Raw genomic sequence first — 19,883 nt, forward strand, 5'->3', positions numbered from 1 at the left:
TATTAATATTATTATTATTATTATTATTATTATTATTATTATTATTATTATTATTATTATTATTATTATTATTACTGCTATTGTTTTATTATTATCATTATTATTATTGTTATTACTAGCTGGAATTACCGTTGCAATGCGCCAGGTTTCCCAGTTATTAGATAGAAGACTTAACTATATTAATCAAAAATGCATTTGTATTTAAGTGGTCATGTTTTTGGGAACTAAACCACACTGGTTTTCTAGCTTTTTCGCAACAAACACATCGATAAATCACAGCATGGACCTATAAGAGATGGACCTGCAACGATTTTGTTTTTTTGCGGACCATGCTCGGAGCGTTTTGTTATGTTTTGTTTTAAACAATAGAAATTAAATTATGTTAAAGTCTGTCGGATTCGTCGAAAATATTTGGTCTCGTCTCAAGATAACAGTAATAGAAGCAAGTTTTAAGCTTAATTTTATATAGCTAGACATTCTTAACATTTTAAGAAGCAACGCTGATGACGATATAGAAATTGAGATCATTTACTTAACTACTTTAGTACATGTATAACTAGAGATATGATAATTTATAATATATATAAACTAGTTTTGTAACTACCTGGAGCACAATGATCTCATGTCCAGGGAACTACTCCGTCTATTATATTGCTGTAGACTTCCAGTTTATGAATATTATAGAATTTTCTATATTTATGTTTAACAACAGAAATATATACAGTTAAGGATAAATAACTTATTCATAAAATGAATGTAAATATAATAAAGAAAAAAAAAAATTGTTACAGTTTTAAAGAATTTAGCGAAGCAAGAATAACTAAGTATTTAATATTGGCATAATATGATTTACCAGCTATATATAAACTTAGTTTTATTTGACAAAAAAAAAAAAAAAAAGGGTTATGTGCTTTTTATGATATATGAAATATGAAAAAACGAAAACATGAAATATCTGGCCGCATTTTACAAGCTAGTTATAAACTTGAATAGCTTTTTAAAAAGTTTTGCTCTATCAAATGAATTACAAAAAAGCCGATTAGAAAATACACCTATAAAAAAAATAATGCATAGTGGAATATATATAATGGAGCTTACAGAGTAGTCGAGGCAAAAAATAGTGACATATCGGAAAAAATACAAAAAAAAATACATAAAATTAAGGCTAGTGAATGAAGGACCAAGGAATTGAATAAAACCAGGTCTTGATAAAAAGTTTTATTCAAGCTTTTTTATATTTCGCTATACTTTTTTTAGTCATTTTGAAATAATCCTTACAGGTCTATTTTATCATTGACAGACTTTGTTTACATGAAAAAAGTTCCCAAATTTACAAATGTTTATCTTAAAATAATGATGAAAATCTGCTAGTGCCGATAACTAATTTCCTTTACCAAGGTGTAATTTGTTTTGTAATTTGTCAACGCGTGAAGTAGTTACTTTATCCTGAACAGTCTTATTTAAAAAAATGCTATAAAAGTTTAAACTTTACCACTTGACGAGAGTTTCTGTTTAAAACTGTGAGCATCCATTTTAACAGATTTTTTTGTTGACGGGTGAAAGTTTAGAGTTTGTCAAAATTCGCATGGCTCGCTGATTTCTGCGGCCTCTTTGATGTAAAAAAATAAGTTGCACGTCCATCTCTTATACGTCCGTGATCACAATAATTTTCCAAATAAAAACCTGCTTTACAAATTTCCTTGTTCATTAATACCGTATTTTTTTCCAAATGTATCTCTCAAAAACCGTCATAGAAAACCCCAAACACGTATTTACAATTTTTTGGTTTTCAATGATAAAAACTATTAAAATTATTAGCTCCTAATCACCTCCTCGCCAGGAGCAATGAGGAACGGAGGAGCAACTTGAACGTGGCAGCTTGAACATGGAGTCCGGGGTGGTCCAAACCTGGGATAAAACCTTCCCTCTCTTTCTTTGTTATTAGACCTGTGTGTAAAATTTGGTGAGGATGAGTTAAAAACTGTGGATTTCTATAGTGTACATGCACGCAATTTCATCTTTATTACAAGATTATTAATATTGCTATTATTATCATTATTACTGTAATTATTATTTTTGTTTTTACTACAGATGAATTTAGATGTAAAGATTTTTGTTTTGTATAAAGATTTTTGCTTATTGACGCAAAGATCCTTATATAAAATCATTTTTTTCATAAGGTTTGTCTAAGCGTTGCGGTACACATTTTGCCCGAGAAGGCTGTAACCCCAACTTGATGTTCTGGAGAAACCCTCTGCAGGGAGTGATATATACACACCCCTGATACCAAAAAAGCAATAATTAAAATCAAACTACTTTGTCCGAGAAAATAAAATCCTTTTTAAAATTATCAGTTTTTAACACATATTGTTTGAATGATAGCTTCATATACTTTGCATTTGTTACAGTACAAGTAATTCTTTCTATTAAGTTATGAAATTTTAACTTTGATTTGATAAGAGAAATATGACTTATGAAGTTTTTTTGTCTGCCAAAAGTTTTTATATTTTTAAATTCGCATTTAATTACACAAATTGAATAACTTCTTACTTTTGCATTTTTATGACGTAAGTAATTTCCATCAAATCTTTCAAATAGAACTTTAATTTATATCAATCATACGTATTTTTGTGGTAGTTGTTAGTAGAGCTTTCAAAATTTTGTTTTTATCGAGTTTCTGGGAAACAGCTGTTGCTCATTTAGTTTGCACATCAAATGACAACAAAACTCACTAGTTTGAAAATGCCAAATACAATGAAACCGTTGTACACTGCAAGAATCTTAAAGAGGTTCAAAATGCGATCTTGACACAGAGACAAATATACTCAGAACATCTTGTCAAGCTGGGGTTGGATAATGGTGGTGGCTTTTTCGAAATCAGTCTGGGCATTCAAGAGCTCAATACAAATAGTCCCATTCCACGCCCACCCAGCAAAAAGACCTTGACTTGCCAAACTGCAGCAGACAGTAGTGTAAAACGACAGCTTCTTGTTGCTGTTGCTGAAGATGCTGAAACTTTTGAATTTGATCTGTCCTGAAAATTTTCCATTTGTTGTGTCATGTGACTTGAAATTGCAAACATTCTCTGTGGTTTGCAGTCACATGCATGTAGTCAACCATAGCAGCCACACACACACACACACACACACACACACACACACACACACACACACACACACACACACACACACACACACACACACACACACACACACACACACACACACACACAGTGGGCAAAATTCAGAGAAACAACTGTAATAGATTCGAAGGTTAATGTCCTTGACTGGTGGAGGACACATCGCAAAGAGATGCCCATCTTGGCAGGACTTGCACGGGAGTATTATTGCCTGCCAGCCTCAAGTGCCTCAAGTGAGCGGGCCTTTAGTGAAGCTGGACAGGTGGTCCACGAAAAGAGATGCAGGTTGTCTCCAAAAACCACTGAGAAGTTGGTCTTCATCAACGAGAACTTCGATCTCTTAAACTCCTTTGTACCAATTTGGGAATACCACTCCATGGAAGAGCAAATGGCAGCAAGATCTGCTCCAGACAGAAATCAAAATGATGATGATAATGATGATGATGATGATGATGATGATCATGATGATCATGATGATGATGATCATGATGATGATCATGATGATCATGATGATCATGATGATCATGATGATAATGATGATAAAAAAATGTAAACTCCAGTATTGTTGAACTGGAAAGGTGAGACAGACATCATTTAGGCTCCCAAGGCCAGGAACTTGCCCAAAAAAATGAGAATGAAAGACTGGAAGCGGACAACTAAATATTCTTTACTAGGGAAGCATGCTAGGATTATTTTAGATTAGGTAATCGATAATATGCAAATAATTTTTTCACATGTTTAAGAAATTGGATTTATGAAATCTAGAATGATTATTAAATGAAAGGGTTTTAACATATCTTGTATATTCTGTATTTCTGTAATGTTACTGTAGTGTATACTTCAAATTTTTATTATTAAGAAATAGAAGGGCAGAGATTGCCAGCATATACCAAACCAGTTATCACTTCACTTTACTTTATACCAATGTCTTTGAACCTGAACATAGTTAGCTTCTCATCGATTGTGATTTTTTCCAAATCTAAGGGATAGAGTAAGAGTCTAGGAGAATAGAAGGGAAGAGCATAACAGTACTAGTACAGCCACATACAAGTTCAGCTTAAAATATGGCTTATCAGTTCACTTCACTTTAAAATTTTTGCTAATAGAGCTTGAAGTTGAAGTCATTAAACTTGAACTTGAAGTCATTGAGCTTTAAACCTGAACGAAGTCACGCGACGTTCGTTTGTTTACTTTTTGTATGCACTCGTTTCGTTTACTTAAACGATTTTGAAGACAGTTAAATTTTTGGAAGTGAATTTGAAAGCCGTTAGAATTTTTAAACAGTTTTAAAACACGCCATTTTCGAATTTACACAACTTTTTACGATTTTGAAAACCGCGAAAATATACTTTATTTGAACTAATACGATTTTGAAAACCGTCAAATTAAATTTTATACAACTTTTTACGGTTTTGAAAACCGCGAAAATATATTTTATTCGAAGTAATACGATTTTGAAAACCGTTTAAATAAATTTCATACAACTTTTAACGATTTCGAAACACGTTCACACACGACTTTTTGCGACGTCGAAGCTTCGACTTCGAAACACATCGACCTCGATTGTTTTATCTCTAGATGGTATTGCACAATTACTTAAACAATCTTCAAACGATATTATTGTTGATATAATTTTTTGATGTAATTTAAAATTGACAATGTTTTCTTACACTATTTTTGCTTTTATTATTCCTGAAACATTATTTACCTAAATACTCAATTGTTATTCAATATAGGTGGGTCAAAAATTTACCACTATGTAACTAAGGAAAGTATCCAGTAACTAAGCAGTGTAAGTATCCATAGCAACTAAATTTAAAAAATTATCATTTTTGTAAGAAGTGTGATCTCATATTGGTACTCATGCCAAATTTAGTGAATATAAGATTTATAAAACATCTGCAGATAACAGAAATAGGTTGTTGCTAAGCAAAAAAAAAAGGTATCCATAGCAACGAAAAAAAAATATTACCTTCATAAAAAGCGCAGACATCATATTAGTACTCAAACTAATTTTAGTGAGTATAGCTCTAATATTAAATTAGTTACAAATTTTGTCCAGTAAAAGTAAATTCTGGCCCACTGTGCTATGGCTAGGTTATTACAAGCACATATTTTACAGATTTCTGAGAAACTAATCGAATTTAGAAATTACATTGTTCGCTGATGATAAATTTCAACATGGATAGACAGAGAGGCGGATAGAGAAATTTTAAAAAAACCCACCTTCATAAATTTATAATTGGTAAGTACCTTCTAACGCTGCTTTCCAAAAAAAACAATGACTTTCTTGACCTTTTATTGCTTCATTAATTTTCTCTTTATAGCGGCTGTCCGAAAGACATATCCAAAAGAATTGGAGAAGACAGTCCATAAATTTATTCAGGGTGTGTTGAAAAACGCACCAGCATCACGAAAATCTTAATAAAATTTTATAATCATGTACTCTTTTTATGTGGATGCTGTGAAGTATTTTTCTATTTTAAATCATGTCTCTTTTTTCAGTTATTGCATTTGGATAGTTCATATATTCACACCTTTCTATTTTCTGTCACCACCTTCCATTCTGCTTTTAATACAATATAAATATATATATTTATGTTGTATTGGCATATATATATATATATGTGTGTGTGTGTGTGTGTGTGTGTGTGTGTGTGTGTGTGTGTGTGTGTGTGTGTGTGTGTGTGTGTGTGTGTGTGTGTGTGTGTGTGTGTGTGTGTGTGTGTGTGTGTGTGTGTGTGTGTGTGGCTGCTATGGTTGACTACATGCATGTGACTGCAAACCACAGAGAATGTTTGCAATTTCAAGTCACATGACACAACAAATGGAAAATTTTCAGGACAGATCAAATTCAAAAGTTTCAGCATCTTCAGCAACAGCAACAAGAAGCTGTCGTTTTACACTACTGTCTGCTGCAGTTTGGCAAGTCAAGGTCTTTTTGCTGGGTGGGCGTGGAATGGGACTATTTGTATTGAGCTCTTGAATGCCCAGACTGATTTCGAAAAAGCCACCACCATTATCCAACCCCAGCTTGACAAGATGTTCTGAGTATATTTGTCTCTGTGTCAAGATCGCATTTTGAACCTCTTTAAGATTCTTGCAGTGTACAACGGTTTCATTGTATTTGGCATTTTCAAACTAGTGAGTTTTGTTGTCATTTGATGTGCAAACTAAATGAGCAACAGCTGTTTCCCAGAAACTCGATAAAAACAAAATTTTGAAAGCTCTACTAACAACTACCACAAAAATACGTATGATTGATATAAATTAAAGTTCTATTTGAAAGATTTGATGGAAATTACTTACGTCATAAAAATGCAAAAGTAAGAAGTTATTCAATTTGTGTAATTAAATGCGAATTTAAAAATATAAAAACTTTTGGCAGACAAAAAAACTTCATAAGTCATATTTCTCTTATCAAATCAAAGTTAAAATTTCATAACTTAATAGAAAGAATTACTTGTACTGTAACAAATGCAAAGTATATGAAGCTATCATTCAAACAATATGTGTTAAAAACTGATAATTTTAAAAAGGATTTTATTTTCTCGGACAAAGTAGTTTGATTTTAATTATTGCTTTTTTGGTATCAGGGGTGTGTATATATCACTCCCTGCAGAGGGTTTCTCCAGAACATCAAGTTGGGGTTACAGCCTTCTCGGGCAAAATGTGGTACGGCAGCTGAGCTATAAACGAGTCAGGTGATGATTACAGAGAAATAAAGAGTAGGTACAAACGGCGGGGCGGGGCGGATCAGCGGAGCGGATCATTCAAGTGACACGGCACTTTTAATAGTTAAATTTCGAGTAGGTACAAACGGCGGGGCGGAGTGGATCAGCGGGGCGGATCATTTAAACGGTACAAACGGCGGGGCGGATCATTTAAACGTTACTAAAGCGAGTTATATTTCATTAAAAAAAACGATTCAGATATAGTTTAAATTCACTAACGATATAATACTTAGAAGGAATTTGCATATTACAATTTTATTAAACGACAAAAAAAAGTATATAAGTTTATAATATTTTATAAATTTTATGAACTCAAAAAACAACGTGATCCGCCAATTTGTATCAAGTGATCCGCCAATTTATATCAAGTGATCCGCCTAATATTTTGATTATTTGAATCAAACTCCTTTAATTTTATTGATTGTTTTACAAAAAAACAAGGTGATCCGCCAACTTATATCAAGTGATCCGCCTAATATTATGATTGTTTGAACCGAACTCCTTTAATTTTAACGATTGTTTTACAAAAAAACAAGGTGATCCGCCAACTTATATCAAGTGATCCGCCTAATATTATGATTGTTTGAACCGAACTCCTTTAATTTTAACGATTGTTTTACAAAAAAACAAGGTGATCCGCCAACTTATATCAAGTGATCCGCCTAATATTTTGATTATTTGAATCAAACTCCTTTAATTTTAATGATTGTTTTACAAAAAAACAAGGTGATCCGCCAATTTATATCAAGTGATCCGCCTAATATTTTGATTATTTGAATCAAACTCCTTTAATTTTAATGATTGTTTTACAAAAAAACAAGGTGATCCGCCAACTTATATCAAGTGATCCGCCAATTTATATCAAGTGATCCGCCTAATATTTTGATTATTTGAATCAAACTCCTTTAATTTTAATGATTATTTTACAAAAAAACAAGGTGATCCGCCAATTTATATCAAGTGATCCGCCTAATATTTTGGTTATTTGAATCAAACTCCTTCAATTTTAATGATTGTTTTACAAAAAAACAAGGTGATCCGCCTAATATTTTGATTATTTGAATCAAACTCCTTTAATTTTATTGATTGTTTTACAAAAAAACAAGGTGATCCGCCAACTTATATCAAGTGATCCGCCTAATATTATGATTGTTTGAACCGAACTCCTTTAATTTTAACGATTGTTTTACAAAAAAACAAGGTGATCCGCCAACTTATATCAAGTGATCCGCCTAATATTATGATTGTTTGAACCGAACTCCTTTAATTTTAACGATTGTTTTACAAAAAAACAAGGTGATCCGCCAACTTATATCAAGTGATCCGCCTAATATTTTGATTATTTGAATCAAACTCCTTTAATTTTAATGATTGTTTTACAAAAAAACAAGGTGATCCGCCAATTTATATCAAGTGATCCGCCTAATATTTTGATTATTTGAATCAAACTCCTTTAATTTTAATGATTGTTTTACAAAAAAACAAGGTGATCCGCCAACTTATATCAAGTGATCCGCCAATTTATATCAAGTGATCCGCCTAATATTTTGATTATTTGAATCAAACTCCTTTAATTTTAATGATTATTTTACAAAAAAACAAGGTGATCCGCCAATTTATATCAAGTGATCCGCCTAATATTTTGGTTATTTGAATCAAACTCCTTCAATTTTAATGATTGTTTTACAAAAAAACAAGGTGATCCGCCTAATATTTTGATTATTTGAATCAAACTCCTTTAATTTTATTGATTGTTTTACAAAAAAACAAGGTGATCCGCCAACTTATATCAAGTGATCCGCCTAATATTATGATTGTTTGAACCGAACTCCTTTAATTTTAACGATTGTTTTACAAAAAAACAAGGTGATCCGCCAACTTATATCAAGTGATCCGCCTAATATTATGATTGTTTGAACCGAACTCCTTTAATTTTAACGATTGTTTTACAAAAAAACAAGGTGATCCGCCAACTTATATCAAGTGATCCGCCTAATATTTTGATTATTTGAATCAAACTCCTTTAATTTTAATGATTGTTTTACAAAAAAACAAGGTGATCCGCCAATTTATATCAAGTGATCCGCCTAATATTTTGATTATTTGAATCAAACTCCTTTAATTTTAATGATTGTTTTACAAAAAAACAAGGTGATCCGCCAACTTATATCAAGTGATCCGCCAATTTATATCAAGTGATCCGCCTAATATTTTGATTATTTGAATCAAACTCCTTTAATTTTAATGATTATTTTACAAAAAAACAAGGTGATCCGCCAATTTATATCAAGTGATCCGCCTAATATTTTGGTTATTTGAATCAAACTCCTTCAATTTTAATGATTGTTTTACAAAAAAACAAGGTGATCCGCCAACTTATATCAAGTGATTCGCCTAATACTTTTATTGTTTAAATGAAATTCTGTAAAGTTAAATGATTGTTCAACAAAAAAAAAACGTGATCTGCCGATTTATATCAGGTGATCCGCCTACTGTTGTCATCGGCCAGAGTGAATGTTTATTGCTTAAAAACAAAATCTTACTTGAAATTCTTTTATTCAACTGCTTATTAAACTGCTTATTCATCAAAATACTCTTCTTATCACAAAATTCTTTTTCTTTTTAAAAATCCTCTTTAAATCTCTTAAAAATTTTTTTCTCTTAAAATCCTCTTTAAATCTCTTCTTCTAACAAAAACTCCAACTTCCTAGATTCTTTCTTTTTTTTTGAGCTTTTATAGTTTTTGCTTGTTTTCCTGTTGCGATATCTTTTCATTTATTTATATGGCAGGTTGATGAGTCTTCATGTTTACGTCTTTTCTCGGTTGTTGTTTTTAACTTAATTGTTTTTGCTTTATCATTTATTGATGTGAAGAGTGGACGAGTCATCTTGTGGGTATCTTTTCTGATCGTTGTTTTTAACTTTTCTTATTATCGCTTTATCATTTACGAGTCTTCGCATTTACATCTTTTCTCAGTTGTATTTAACTTTTCTTCTAACGCTTTATCACTTATTTATGTGAAGAGTTGGTGAAACTCTGTAAAGTTTAATGACTGTTCTACAAAAAAAAAACGTGATCCGCCGATTTATATCAGGTAATCCGCCTACTGTTGTCATCGGCCAGAGTGAATGTTTATTGCTTAAAAACAAAATGTTACTTGACAGTGTAAAAAAAACTCAAAGCAAAGTTTGGAATGAAAAAGATAGGGGGCTACACAACATGAATTTTAATTAAATATATTATTAAAAGATTTTATTTAAAGTAGGTTTTATTTAGTAGTAAACTTACATAAAACTTTTAAAAGAAAAACAAAAACCATTATCAAAATGCAAGATATATTTACCATGAGGAACTAAAACTGCAAGGTTGTGGTTACCGATGTAATGGATAACAACAAGATCTGTCCGACTCAGGTCACAGTACACAAACTTCTGGAAATCATTTGAAATTCCTGTTGGTATAACTGTGGCAAAATGGATCTTTGTGTAAAGTGGCAAAGCCCGAGGAATTTTACTGGAACCATTTTGCTTCCACCTATACCCATCTGCCCGCCAATCGTCTAAAAAAAAATAATAATAATAATATATATTTATATATACACACACATATACATTGCATATACAATAAACAACCACAATATTTACATGCAACATCACTTGGTAACAAATAAGGAGAATTTAAACTTTTGTGTGAACTAAAAAGAGCATGATTTAACAACTCATCAATTGTATAGTTAGTAGGTTCCACAGTATAAAATAAAAATAGATATGGCAGGCAAAAAGGTGGAAATTGCTGGAATTATTGAAATTGCTTTATACATGGAGAACAACTTCACATCATATAAATTAAGTGACAGTAATCAGGACAACCAAAATTGTTGAGTAAAAAGAGCAAAAATATAAGCAAACAAACAAAGTTCAAAACATGCAGAGGTAATAATAAAAAATACAGCTGAGAACAAACCAAGTTTATACCAAGGTACAAATTCCTTATAAACAAAACAGATAATTTATGGAACATATTCAGGGTGTTAGCTAGCCTAATCATTAGCCAAATGGCACCGAGTATACTGTAGAATTCCCAATGGGTTTAAAGTTTCCAAAATTCAACACCTCTTTTTTTTTTTTTTAGTAGTAGTAGTGGTAGTGGTAGTGATAGTGGTAGTGGTAGTAGTAGTAGTAGTAGTAGTAGTAGTAGTAGTAGTAGTAGTAGTAGTAGTAGTAGTAGTAGTAGTTTTCGTGAGCCCTGAATCTACGTTTTTAGAGCCCTCGCGTTACGAAAATCGCCCTTAGGTTACGAAGTGTGCCCTAACGTTACTTTTTGAGCCCTCATGTTACCAACATCGGGCTTTTGAGCCCGTATGTGGGTAGCATAAGGGCTCTTGAGCCCTAACGCTACGATTTCAAATATTTTTAGTGAGCGAGTTTAATAATATGCCGTTAACAAATCTGAAAACCTTAAGTGGGTTTTCTATGAATTTTTTTTTTTTCTACGTTTTTTGGTTCATTTAAAATATAATATTTTATGCTTCAATTATAATTGTTCAGTTTTTATTAAGTTTAAAGTTTAGTAAAAATGCTAATTTGCTCAATATGCCATGATACATCAACACTTGGCTCATCATGTGTGTTGTGTAAAAATAATGTAGACATCAAATGTCAAGGAGGCACAGTTGGGAATGGCTACATTATTTGTAAAACTTGTTCTGGTATATTGATTCGTTTATATTATTCTGTTTGTGCTAATGTTTTTTTTAAATTTATAAATGCATATACAGTTCATAGCAGCTATCAAGGTAAAATATGAGCTGCTATAAGATATGATAATGTGAAACTAGTAAGTAAATATAGATATTCACACAATATAGATATTCACACAAAGATACATACATAGCTAGATACGTACATAGCTAGATACATACATAGCTAGATACATACATAGTTAGATAAATACATAGCTAGAGACATACATAGCTAAATACACACACAGCAAGATACATACATAGCTAGATACACACATAGTTAGATAAATACATAGCTAGCTACATACATAGCTAGAGACATACATAGCTAGATGCACACATAGATAGATACATACATAGATAGATAAATACATAGCTAAATACACACACAGCTAGAAATATACATAGCTAGATACACACATAGATAGATGCATATATAGCTAGATACATGCATAGCTAGATACACACATTGCTAGATACATGTATAGCTAGATACACACATTGCTAGAGACATGCATAGCTAGATACACACATAGATACATACATTGCTAGTTACATGCGTAGTTAATTGCATCTGTAGCTAGCTAGATACATGTATACATACATGTATACATACATGTATACATACATACATGCATACATACATACATACATACATACATACATACATACATACATACATACATCATTGTCTTTACAGAAACTTGATTAAGAATAGATAACATAGATACAGATGCTGTCCCCTTTCTACCATAGGTAGCATTGCTGGTGAAGTTATAACAGATAAAGAAAATATTGTTGGTCAAGGTTAGTTTTAATGCTAGTACAATTTTTTTTTTCTGTATATATGTGTATATCTATATTCTCTTTATGCATACATATATGTATATTTCTTTATCTATATGTTTCTTTCTCCAGAAAATGTTTCAAAATATGTTTCATATGTTTAAGTTTTTCCAAAATTTAATAAAGAAGAGTTGAAAGACATTGCTGCATCTCAAACCATGAAAATGATTTTTTCTGGAGAAGTAAGTAATTAATTCTACACCAAATGGCTGTTTGTATAAATGCTGTTACACACACACATCAACAAACATTTTTAGTCATTAAAAACAATTGTCTTTAATGTCTTATTTAACTTTCATAGTTGCATAGTTACAGGCACAACATCTATAAAGAAGGTGGTCTTCAAAAAAGTATATATATTTTTTAATTGTTTTTAAAAAAACCATTGTTTTACTTTAAACAATTTTTAATTAAATACTTAATGAATTTGCATGGTTAAATTCAAACTTATGAAGTCTATGAACTGCAACAATTAATTTTAGAAAATATGTCTGATATTGAATTGCTTGATTTGTTATCAGAGGAACAAGCTAGCCACCTATATTCAGCATTAGGATCAGTTTTTTCTAAAATTAAGGTATATACAAGAAGTTGAGTAATTCTTTTTATTTAAGAAGTTGAATTCATTTTTTAGTTCTGTTGTGTATTGACAAAGTTTTTGATATTGTTTAACTTTTTGATAAATTTTATGCTGTTATTTAACTTTTAGGACAATGATTATGTTTACAAGGTTCTTGTACCTGAAGCAATAATAAGTCTATTTTCAAAATTTCAGAAATGGTCAAGAATTCAAGTATGAAATTAAACTTTATATTTTTATCCTTTCAAAACCAGTTAAATGAGTTCTTTGGGTAAACTTTAACGGTAAGAAATCCTTTTCTTATTAAATACGTTTACTAAACTTTTTTTTTTACAGGCAGAAGTTTTTTTAAATGAGTTCCTTACTGAAAGGTAGGCTTTTTAAATGGTTTTTTTTTCTTATTTTCATAATAATATAGTTTTTGTTTCTTTCGTTGTCTAATATAGTTTATCGTAGTAAAATTTGTTGATTTTCAGGAAAGAAAACAGTTCAAACTTAAGTGATGGAAGCTCACATGACACTGGTATTGACTTACAGTGCTTGTTATCATTTTTAACCAATCAAATACCGTGAAATATTAAAATCATATCTCTATAATAAGATACTATCCTTTATTAAGTTACTATGTATAAAAGATAAGTTTTGATTTCTTGAGAGATAATCTCTTAAGAAGTTAAAATTTAACCTTAATATTGGGTAGTTTTTAATAGTTGATTGGATGACTGGGATTTATGTTTAGAATTGTTTAATCATACTGAGTTTTTAAAACGATAAAAGAATAAGAAATTTTGATTTAGGTTCTGAGTCTGAAGGTTCCTCTGTTGACTTTGATGATGGCGAAGAGAAGTTTTACATGGCTTCTAATGAAGAAGAAAGCTTTCTGAAAGAGTTTGTAGTTTGGATGCAAAGTCCTGATGGTGGAATCAAACCTTATCGTACTGCATTAAAACATAAAAATGTAGTTATGGGTGCTGTTCGACATGCAGCAGATGATGATATCAATTACAAGCATCTAGCATGTACTTCTTTTTTGAATTCTTGGATGTTGAAATTGCAGCAAGACCAAAAACAGCCAGGAACAATTAAAACATATTTAGGTTCTGTCCAAATTTTTTTGGATTTTTGCATATTGAAAGAAAGAACTGAAATCCTTTCCAGTGATGAGTATGCAAAGTTAAAAGTTTTAATAAAGCAGTGGAAGCGTAGTCTATGGAAGGGGATTCAGGAAAGACAGCATGAAAAAGATATGGAAGACTTTCATAATTTTCCTTCTGCAGAAGAAATAGTTCAGCTAGACAAATCTGACTATGTTAAAAGTGCAAAAAACGTTATTAAAATTTGCAACAGCACTGGTTTTGTTATAACAAAGTCTAATTATTGTTTAGCCAGGTCATATTTGCTGGCATACACATTATTCAACAATGCATCAAGGCCTGGGGCAACTGCCAATATGACTATTGGTGAATTTCGCCAGGCACTCTATAAAGATAGTGGTTACACCATCAGTGTGAAAAAACACAAGACAGGGTACAAAGGTCCGGCCAATATTGTAATGACCGTTGAGCTGTACAATGAAGTATCAAAGTACATAGAATTTCTTCGAAATAAATTAGAAGGAATATCTAATCCCACTGACAAGGAAACTGTTTTTCTTAGTTACAACGGTGCTGCGATGGATTCATCCATGATAACATCGCAGTTTAGTTTGTTTTGGAACCGTGCTTTAGGTAAAAAACCAAAATATTTTTCCAAAATGAATCCAACCTTGGTAAGGAAATATACAACGAGCAAAGTACATGGCAACTTTCCAAGTTTAAAGCATGATGCTGCACAGCATCTGTGTCACAGTCTAAAAGTTGCTGAAAATAAATATGCTTTATTTGATAGGCGTAATTTGGCATCTAATACCAGCTCTCAATTACGTTATGTTCAGAGATCGTCTGACTTCTCAGGTAACAAAGAAAAAAAGAAAGAGGAAAGCAACATTATGGATCTGTTCAAAGAGGAGATTAAAAAAGGGTCAGTTACAGTAGCTGATGTTAGAAAAAAAATGTCAGTGGCGGATGGTTTTAAAGGATGCAACACTGAGATAAAGAAAATTGTAGATAAAGTGAGGCATGAAATCCACAAAAAAGGCATAGCTACGGCATCGGTTCCAGCGGATCAATTGATTACATCTTCGACTACAGGAGCAATAAATCAGGTAGTCGAACCAGTTTATCAGGTTTTAGAAGTAAAAATGAAAGAAGAAGAAATTACCAGTAGCACTGCTTGTAATAGTTCTCCTAAGATCTATAACCTTAGACGAAAAAATGAAAACCAAAACAAAAGAAAAATTTTTGAACCTGAAGATTTAACATTGTTTAGTGATGACGATGTTGATTTTGTTGCACCTTCTCCAGAAATGGTGTTTAAAAAGATTCGAAAAGAGTTTTCTGAAGAAGATAACAGGCTTATATACAAGCACCTATCGTCTGTTATATTTTCTGACGAGCCAATTGTGAAAAAAAAGTTTACATCAAATTTAACAAAGCACCCAGATTTAGAGAGCCTGGTAAAAAAGTTTGGGGTTCAATCATTGATTGTTAAAATGAGAACTGAAAGACAAAAGAATATTTCTTTGTAAATGCTTTTGTTTGATTTTTTTTTAGTTCAACTTTTTGTTCTTTTTTTTAGTCAACGGAGGAGAATGTCAGAATATGACACTAGTGAAAATAGATATTGAAACTGTATAGCTATGTTTTGAGGTACTTTAGCTAAATTTAAATGGCTTTTTTAATTTTGAAAAGGAGGCAAAGTGTAACTTATCGAAGGCGGTGAGCAAAGTCCTATGGCTAACCCTCTCGTGGTGCTCACTGTTATTATGATTTAAAAAACACATTTTAAAACTAAAATATTTCTTTTAAACCATAAACTAATAGCCAAGGCGAATAAGGAAATGAAGTGTCAACAAATTGTGTTGAGATTTATTAGGAGTCTGTTTTGAGTAATTGGTGCTTATAATTTTGTTTAAAACTCATGACTACTCAACTTCATTATTGGTTTATAGTTTTTCTAATTAAATTTTTTTTTTGTTTTCATGATATTGGTTCGCTATTTTGCCACCAAATGCCAGTATATAGCTTAAGCAAGATGGTGCAACACCCTGTACAACGTGTGGCAATGGAGTTTATTGGCAACAATTTCCACACCGAATATTTTCCAAATATATTGATTTAAGATGGCCATTACAATCGCCTGATTTAAACGAAAGCGATTGAAACAAACGAAGAACGAAACAATGAAAGCGATTCAAATTTCTACATTTTCTTTCATATACTTTTGCCAGGAAACGCTATTAAAGCTGTTGTGTTGTAAACATGGTGTCAAAAATCTATTTTTTTTTTTTTTTTGTGGCTGCTTTGTTTAATATAATTTCAAAAAATACCTTTAGCTGTTAAAATTTTTTGAGCCTTCTAGTACTCTGCACTAAACAATCCCCCAGTTATTTTCAATTTATATCTGTATAAACGTTAGAAAATTTATCAAATTTTGTAGAGGCGCCCTAGCGTTACGCTAATAGTTTGAGCCTTAAAAGTCAACATTCAACCGCAAAATCAAGCATTTAGCATAAAAAGCATGAAATATACAAGTCTTGGAAAAAAATCTATTACTTATTTAGAAGTTTCAAACTTTTTGCATGTATAAAACAGAAGCTAATCAATACTTTACTTTTAAAAAAAGTGAGCCCTCATGCTTCACGAAATAAGAATTTTTTGTAGGCTGTTACTTGTTTTCAAGATAATGTCAACACTCAAACTAAGTTACTTTAGACATAATTATACTTCTAAATAAAAACTTCATAAAAAAAATGCATTACTTTTGCTTGGAAGTGCGAAAATAAAGCGATCGTCTAAATGTATCATTTTACTGTTGCACATTGAAAGTTTTCACGAAAGCGAGCCGATCAAACAGATTTCAGTAACTTCGCTCGAGCTTATTCTCAGAAAATAAAAATGCAAGTAGGGAAATTTTTTAGCAAAAGTAATTTATGAAAAGTTGTGAAACTGGGGTAAACTTAGGGGGATTTTAATGGTGTTTCAAACTCTTAAGCTGTTTTTTTTTTCAAATTTGTTCTTAGCGAGGGAATGTTGTTTTGCCCTCATGTTACCTTCATAAGCAACTGCTTGTCAATAAACGTAAAGTTGAGTGGCGCTGATGTAATTTATGCACTAGAAAATACCATAAACTCAAAGTTATCATCATTTCGCAGTGTTAGAAAAAAAAAGTAGCTCTAAATCTTAAATTTCCGTTGCGTATGCTCGATGATTAGTTAGGTGACGCGAGGGCTCATTTGCAACAGTTATAGTAGTAGTAGTAGTAGTATAGTAGTAGTAGTATAGTAGTAGTAGTAATCTTAGTTGGCCTCATTTTACGATTTGCCTAGCTCTGGCGCTACAAATTTTGCCCTCATGTTACAATATTTTGCCTGCGTAACAATATTAAGTTACACAGAATGTTCTCATCTTACGAATCTGCCCTTATGTCACAAAATGTGCATAGCATGAGGGCAAAAACTGCACTCATGTTAAGCTACATAGTAACATCAGGGGATTTGTCATAAAAGTTATTTATTTTAAGATAAACGATTAAGCAAGCAAATAGTCAATTTAAACATGGCAAAGTTTGATGTATTAGTGGAATGATTAAGATTGATATAGTAATAAATTTAGATTGATAATATAGTTAGAATGATAGCATATTAATAAATAATATTTATGTTGAACATATATGTAATAATATCTAAAATAAATTGAATAATGATATTGACAATATATTAATTAAGATTGATAATAAAGTTAACTAATACCTTAATCTAACTTTATTATCAGCAATAAACATAAATTTATTGCTACCTAGGTAGTAATTAATCTGCGTTTATTGATAAACCAACAATGTTATTGAACTTTTTGTTGACTAATCATACTAATTAATAATACCTTTGAGGTCCTCATTGATGTAAGTTCTATGTTTTTTTGGTACTATGATTAATAGAGATTTACAGAGATAAAGAATAGAATCAGGAGTAATAAAGTAGCAAGCATGGTAAAGAGATACAACCTTAGCAGATGGTTAAGATCAGAAGTAAGATTTGATCCTAGAAGTCAAAGGGTAGATGACTCATTCAGTACATTACTGTTCATAAATATAGGAAGATCTAGATTTTTGCGATAAGGTTTCCCAGAAAAAAATTTAGTCTTATCTGAGTTAGAGATAATTCTCTATCAAAAAAAGAAAAAATATTATAATTTCATTTTCATTGCAAAATTATAAGTTTAATTTTATAAAAAGGTTTTGAAAAGTTATAACTTTGAAAATATGTCTCACCCATTTTAGGGCTAGAAGTTTGGGTTACATGAGGGCTTCGAACCGGGATTATAGATATATTTCTGTTTATCATAAAATATATTCCTGGCTAACACCCCAACATTGCCACAAGTCAACAAATGTAAACAGTTTCAAGAACAAATTAGACAAATATTTAGCATTAAAAAAATTAACTTAATGAGTTTTAATAGTAATAAAAATTTTTAATACTAAAAAAAAGTATAAAAAATTTAAACAAAAATTACTTTTGGTCTTAAGTCTTCTAAGTAGTTTTTGTTTAAATTTTTTATTCTTTTTATTAATATATACCTATATTATCAAAAGTGAGTTGTCAAAGTGAGTTTCTAATTCACTCGCTGTTAACACATAGCTATGTGTTAACAGCGAGTGAATTAGAAACTCACTTTATATACTACTACTAAATCATATTTTATATACTACTACTAAATTATATATACTACTAATAAATTATAATTATAATTATAATAATAATACACATTTTATATACTACTACTAAATTATAATAATATTTTTAATAATATAGCAGTTACTATATTGTTATAATTTATGATTGTTTTCAGGCAAGTACAATGAAAGCACATTGGTGCTCATATTTTAAAATCATAACACAGATACTTTTAAACAGCATGTATAAAAAAGGTCATTTAAAAACCTACAGATTATTTTCTATAGCATGTCTTACACTGACATAATATAAAATAGACACAAGCATGTAAGTTTGTTATGGAGCCATTTTACAATAATAAATAAATCTTCAAATAAATTATAATAGGAAAGACAATTTTTAGCTTCAAAAAAATGTTGCATATTAAATGACATCTTGAAAATATTCAATATAATATTAAATGACATTTAGAAGTCCTTACATATTTATTAATAAGATATCTTGCTTTACTATAGCATAGCCTTAAGTAAAGGATAAACTATGCCTAAGTAATGTTAGATTTTACTTTAAACATATTAAAAGAAACAAAGCTATATACAGTCTTGTAGACTACATGTAGGCTACAGTCTACATTGTAGATTACAGGTATAACTTCTTTAAATGTGTTTAAAGTCTAACTTTACTTTAGGCATCGTAATTGATTTTTACTAGTATAATCCAAAAACTACGCTATTTACTACATTATACTATTTTAGTATACAAATATATTTTAAAAATACAAATACTATACAAGTGCACTGAAATATTGCTGCCTAACCTTTTCCATGATTCACTTGTATGAGATAAACTTCGCCTGCCTTAGGATTGTTAAGTGTAGTTGTTCTATCTTCATTATTGCTCTTGGCGATAAGATTTGCAATAACCTCTATTTTAAGGTGCTTTATGCTACCTATCCAAACAGGCACAGCCATTTACTAAAAAGTCATCATAAAAAAATTTAGCAGTATGTTTGTTCAGGTTGAATTCGTTAGCAGAAACTAAACTATTAAAAGTGCCGTGTCACTTGAAT

At 30.9% G+C, this 19,883-nt stretch overlaps 2 protein-coding genes across 2 annotated transcripts; one reads left to right on the forward strand and one right to left on the reverse strand.

Moving 5' to 3' along the window:
- Positions 1-6,555: 6,555 nt before the first annotated feature.
- LOC149885581 (uncharacterized) lies at positions 6,556-19,882 on the reverse strand. The gene is made up of 3 exons (XM_090093581.1): positions 19,632-19,882; positions 10,218-10,433; positions 6,556-10,012 (listed from the first exon to the last, which is right to left on the reverse strand). Exons 1-3 carry the CDS (start codon positions 19,783-19,785, stop codon positions 9,987-9,989), a joined length of 396 nt encoding a protein of 131 aa, XP_089949707.1. The 5' UTR covers positions 19,786-19,882; the 3' UTR covers positions 6,556-9,986.
- Positions 11,391-17,695, forward strand: LOC149885582 (uncharacterized). Its single transcript, XM_090093210.1, has 8 exons — positions 11,391-11,582; positions 12,372-12,422; positions 12,567-12,643; positions 12,763-12,811; positions 12,944-13,038; positions 13,171-13,254; positions 13,378-13,414; positions 13,839-17,695. Exons 1-8 carry the CDS (start codon positions 11,450-11,452, stop codon positions 15,665-15,667), a joined length of 2,355 nt encoding a protein of 784 aa, XP_089949336.1. The 5' UTR covers positions 11,391-11,449; the 3' UTR covers positions 15,668-17,695.
- Position 19,883: the final 1 nt, after the last annotated feature.

Source organism: Hydra viridissima, unplaced genomic scaffold (assembly GCF_058129835.1).
Source record: "Hydra viridissima isolate aposymbiotic clone 2 unplaced genomic scaffold, HvirCarnegie_v1 scaffold_7, whole genome shotgun sequence".
Classification (NCBI taxonomy): domain Eukaryota; kingdom Metazoa; phylum Cnidaria; class Hydrozoa; order Anthoathecata; family Hydridae; genus Hydra; species Hydra viridissima.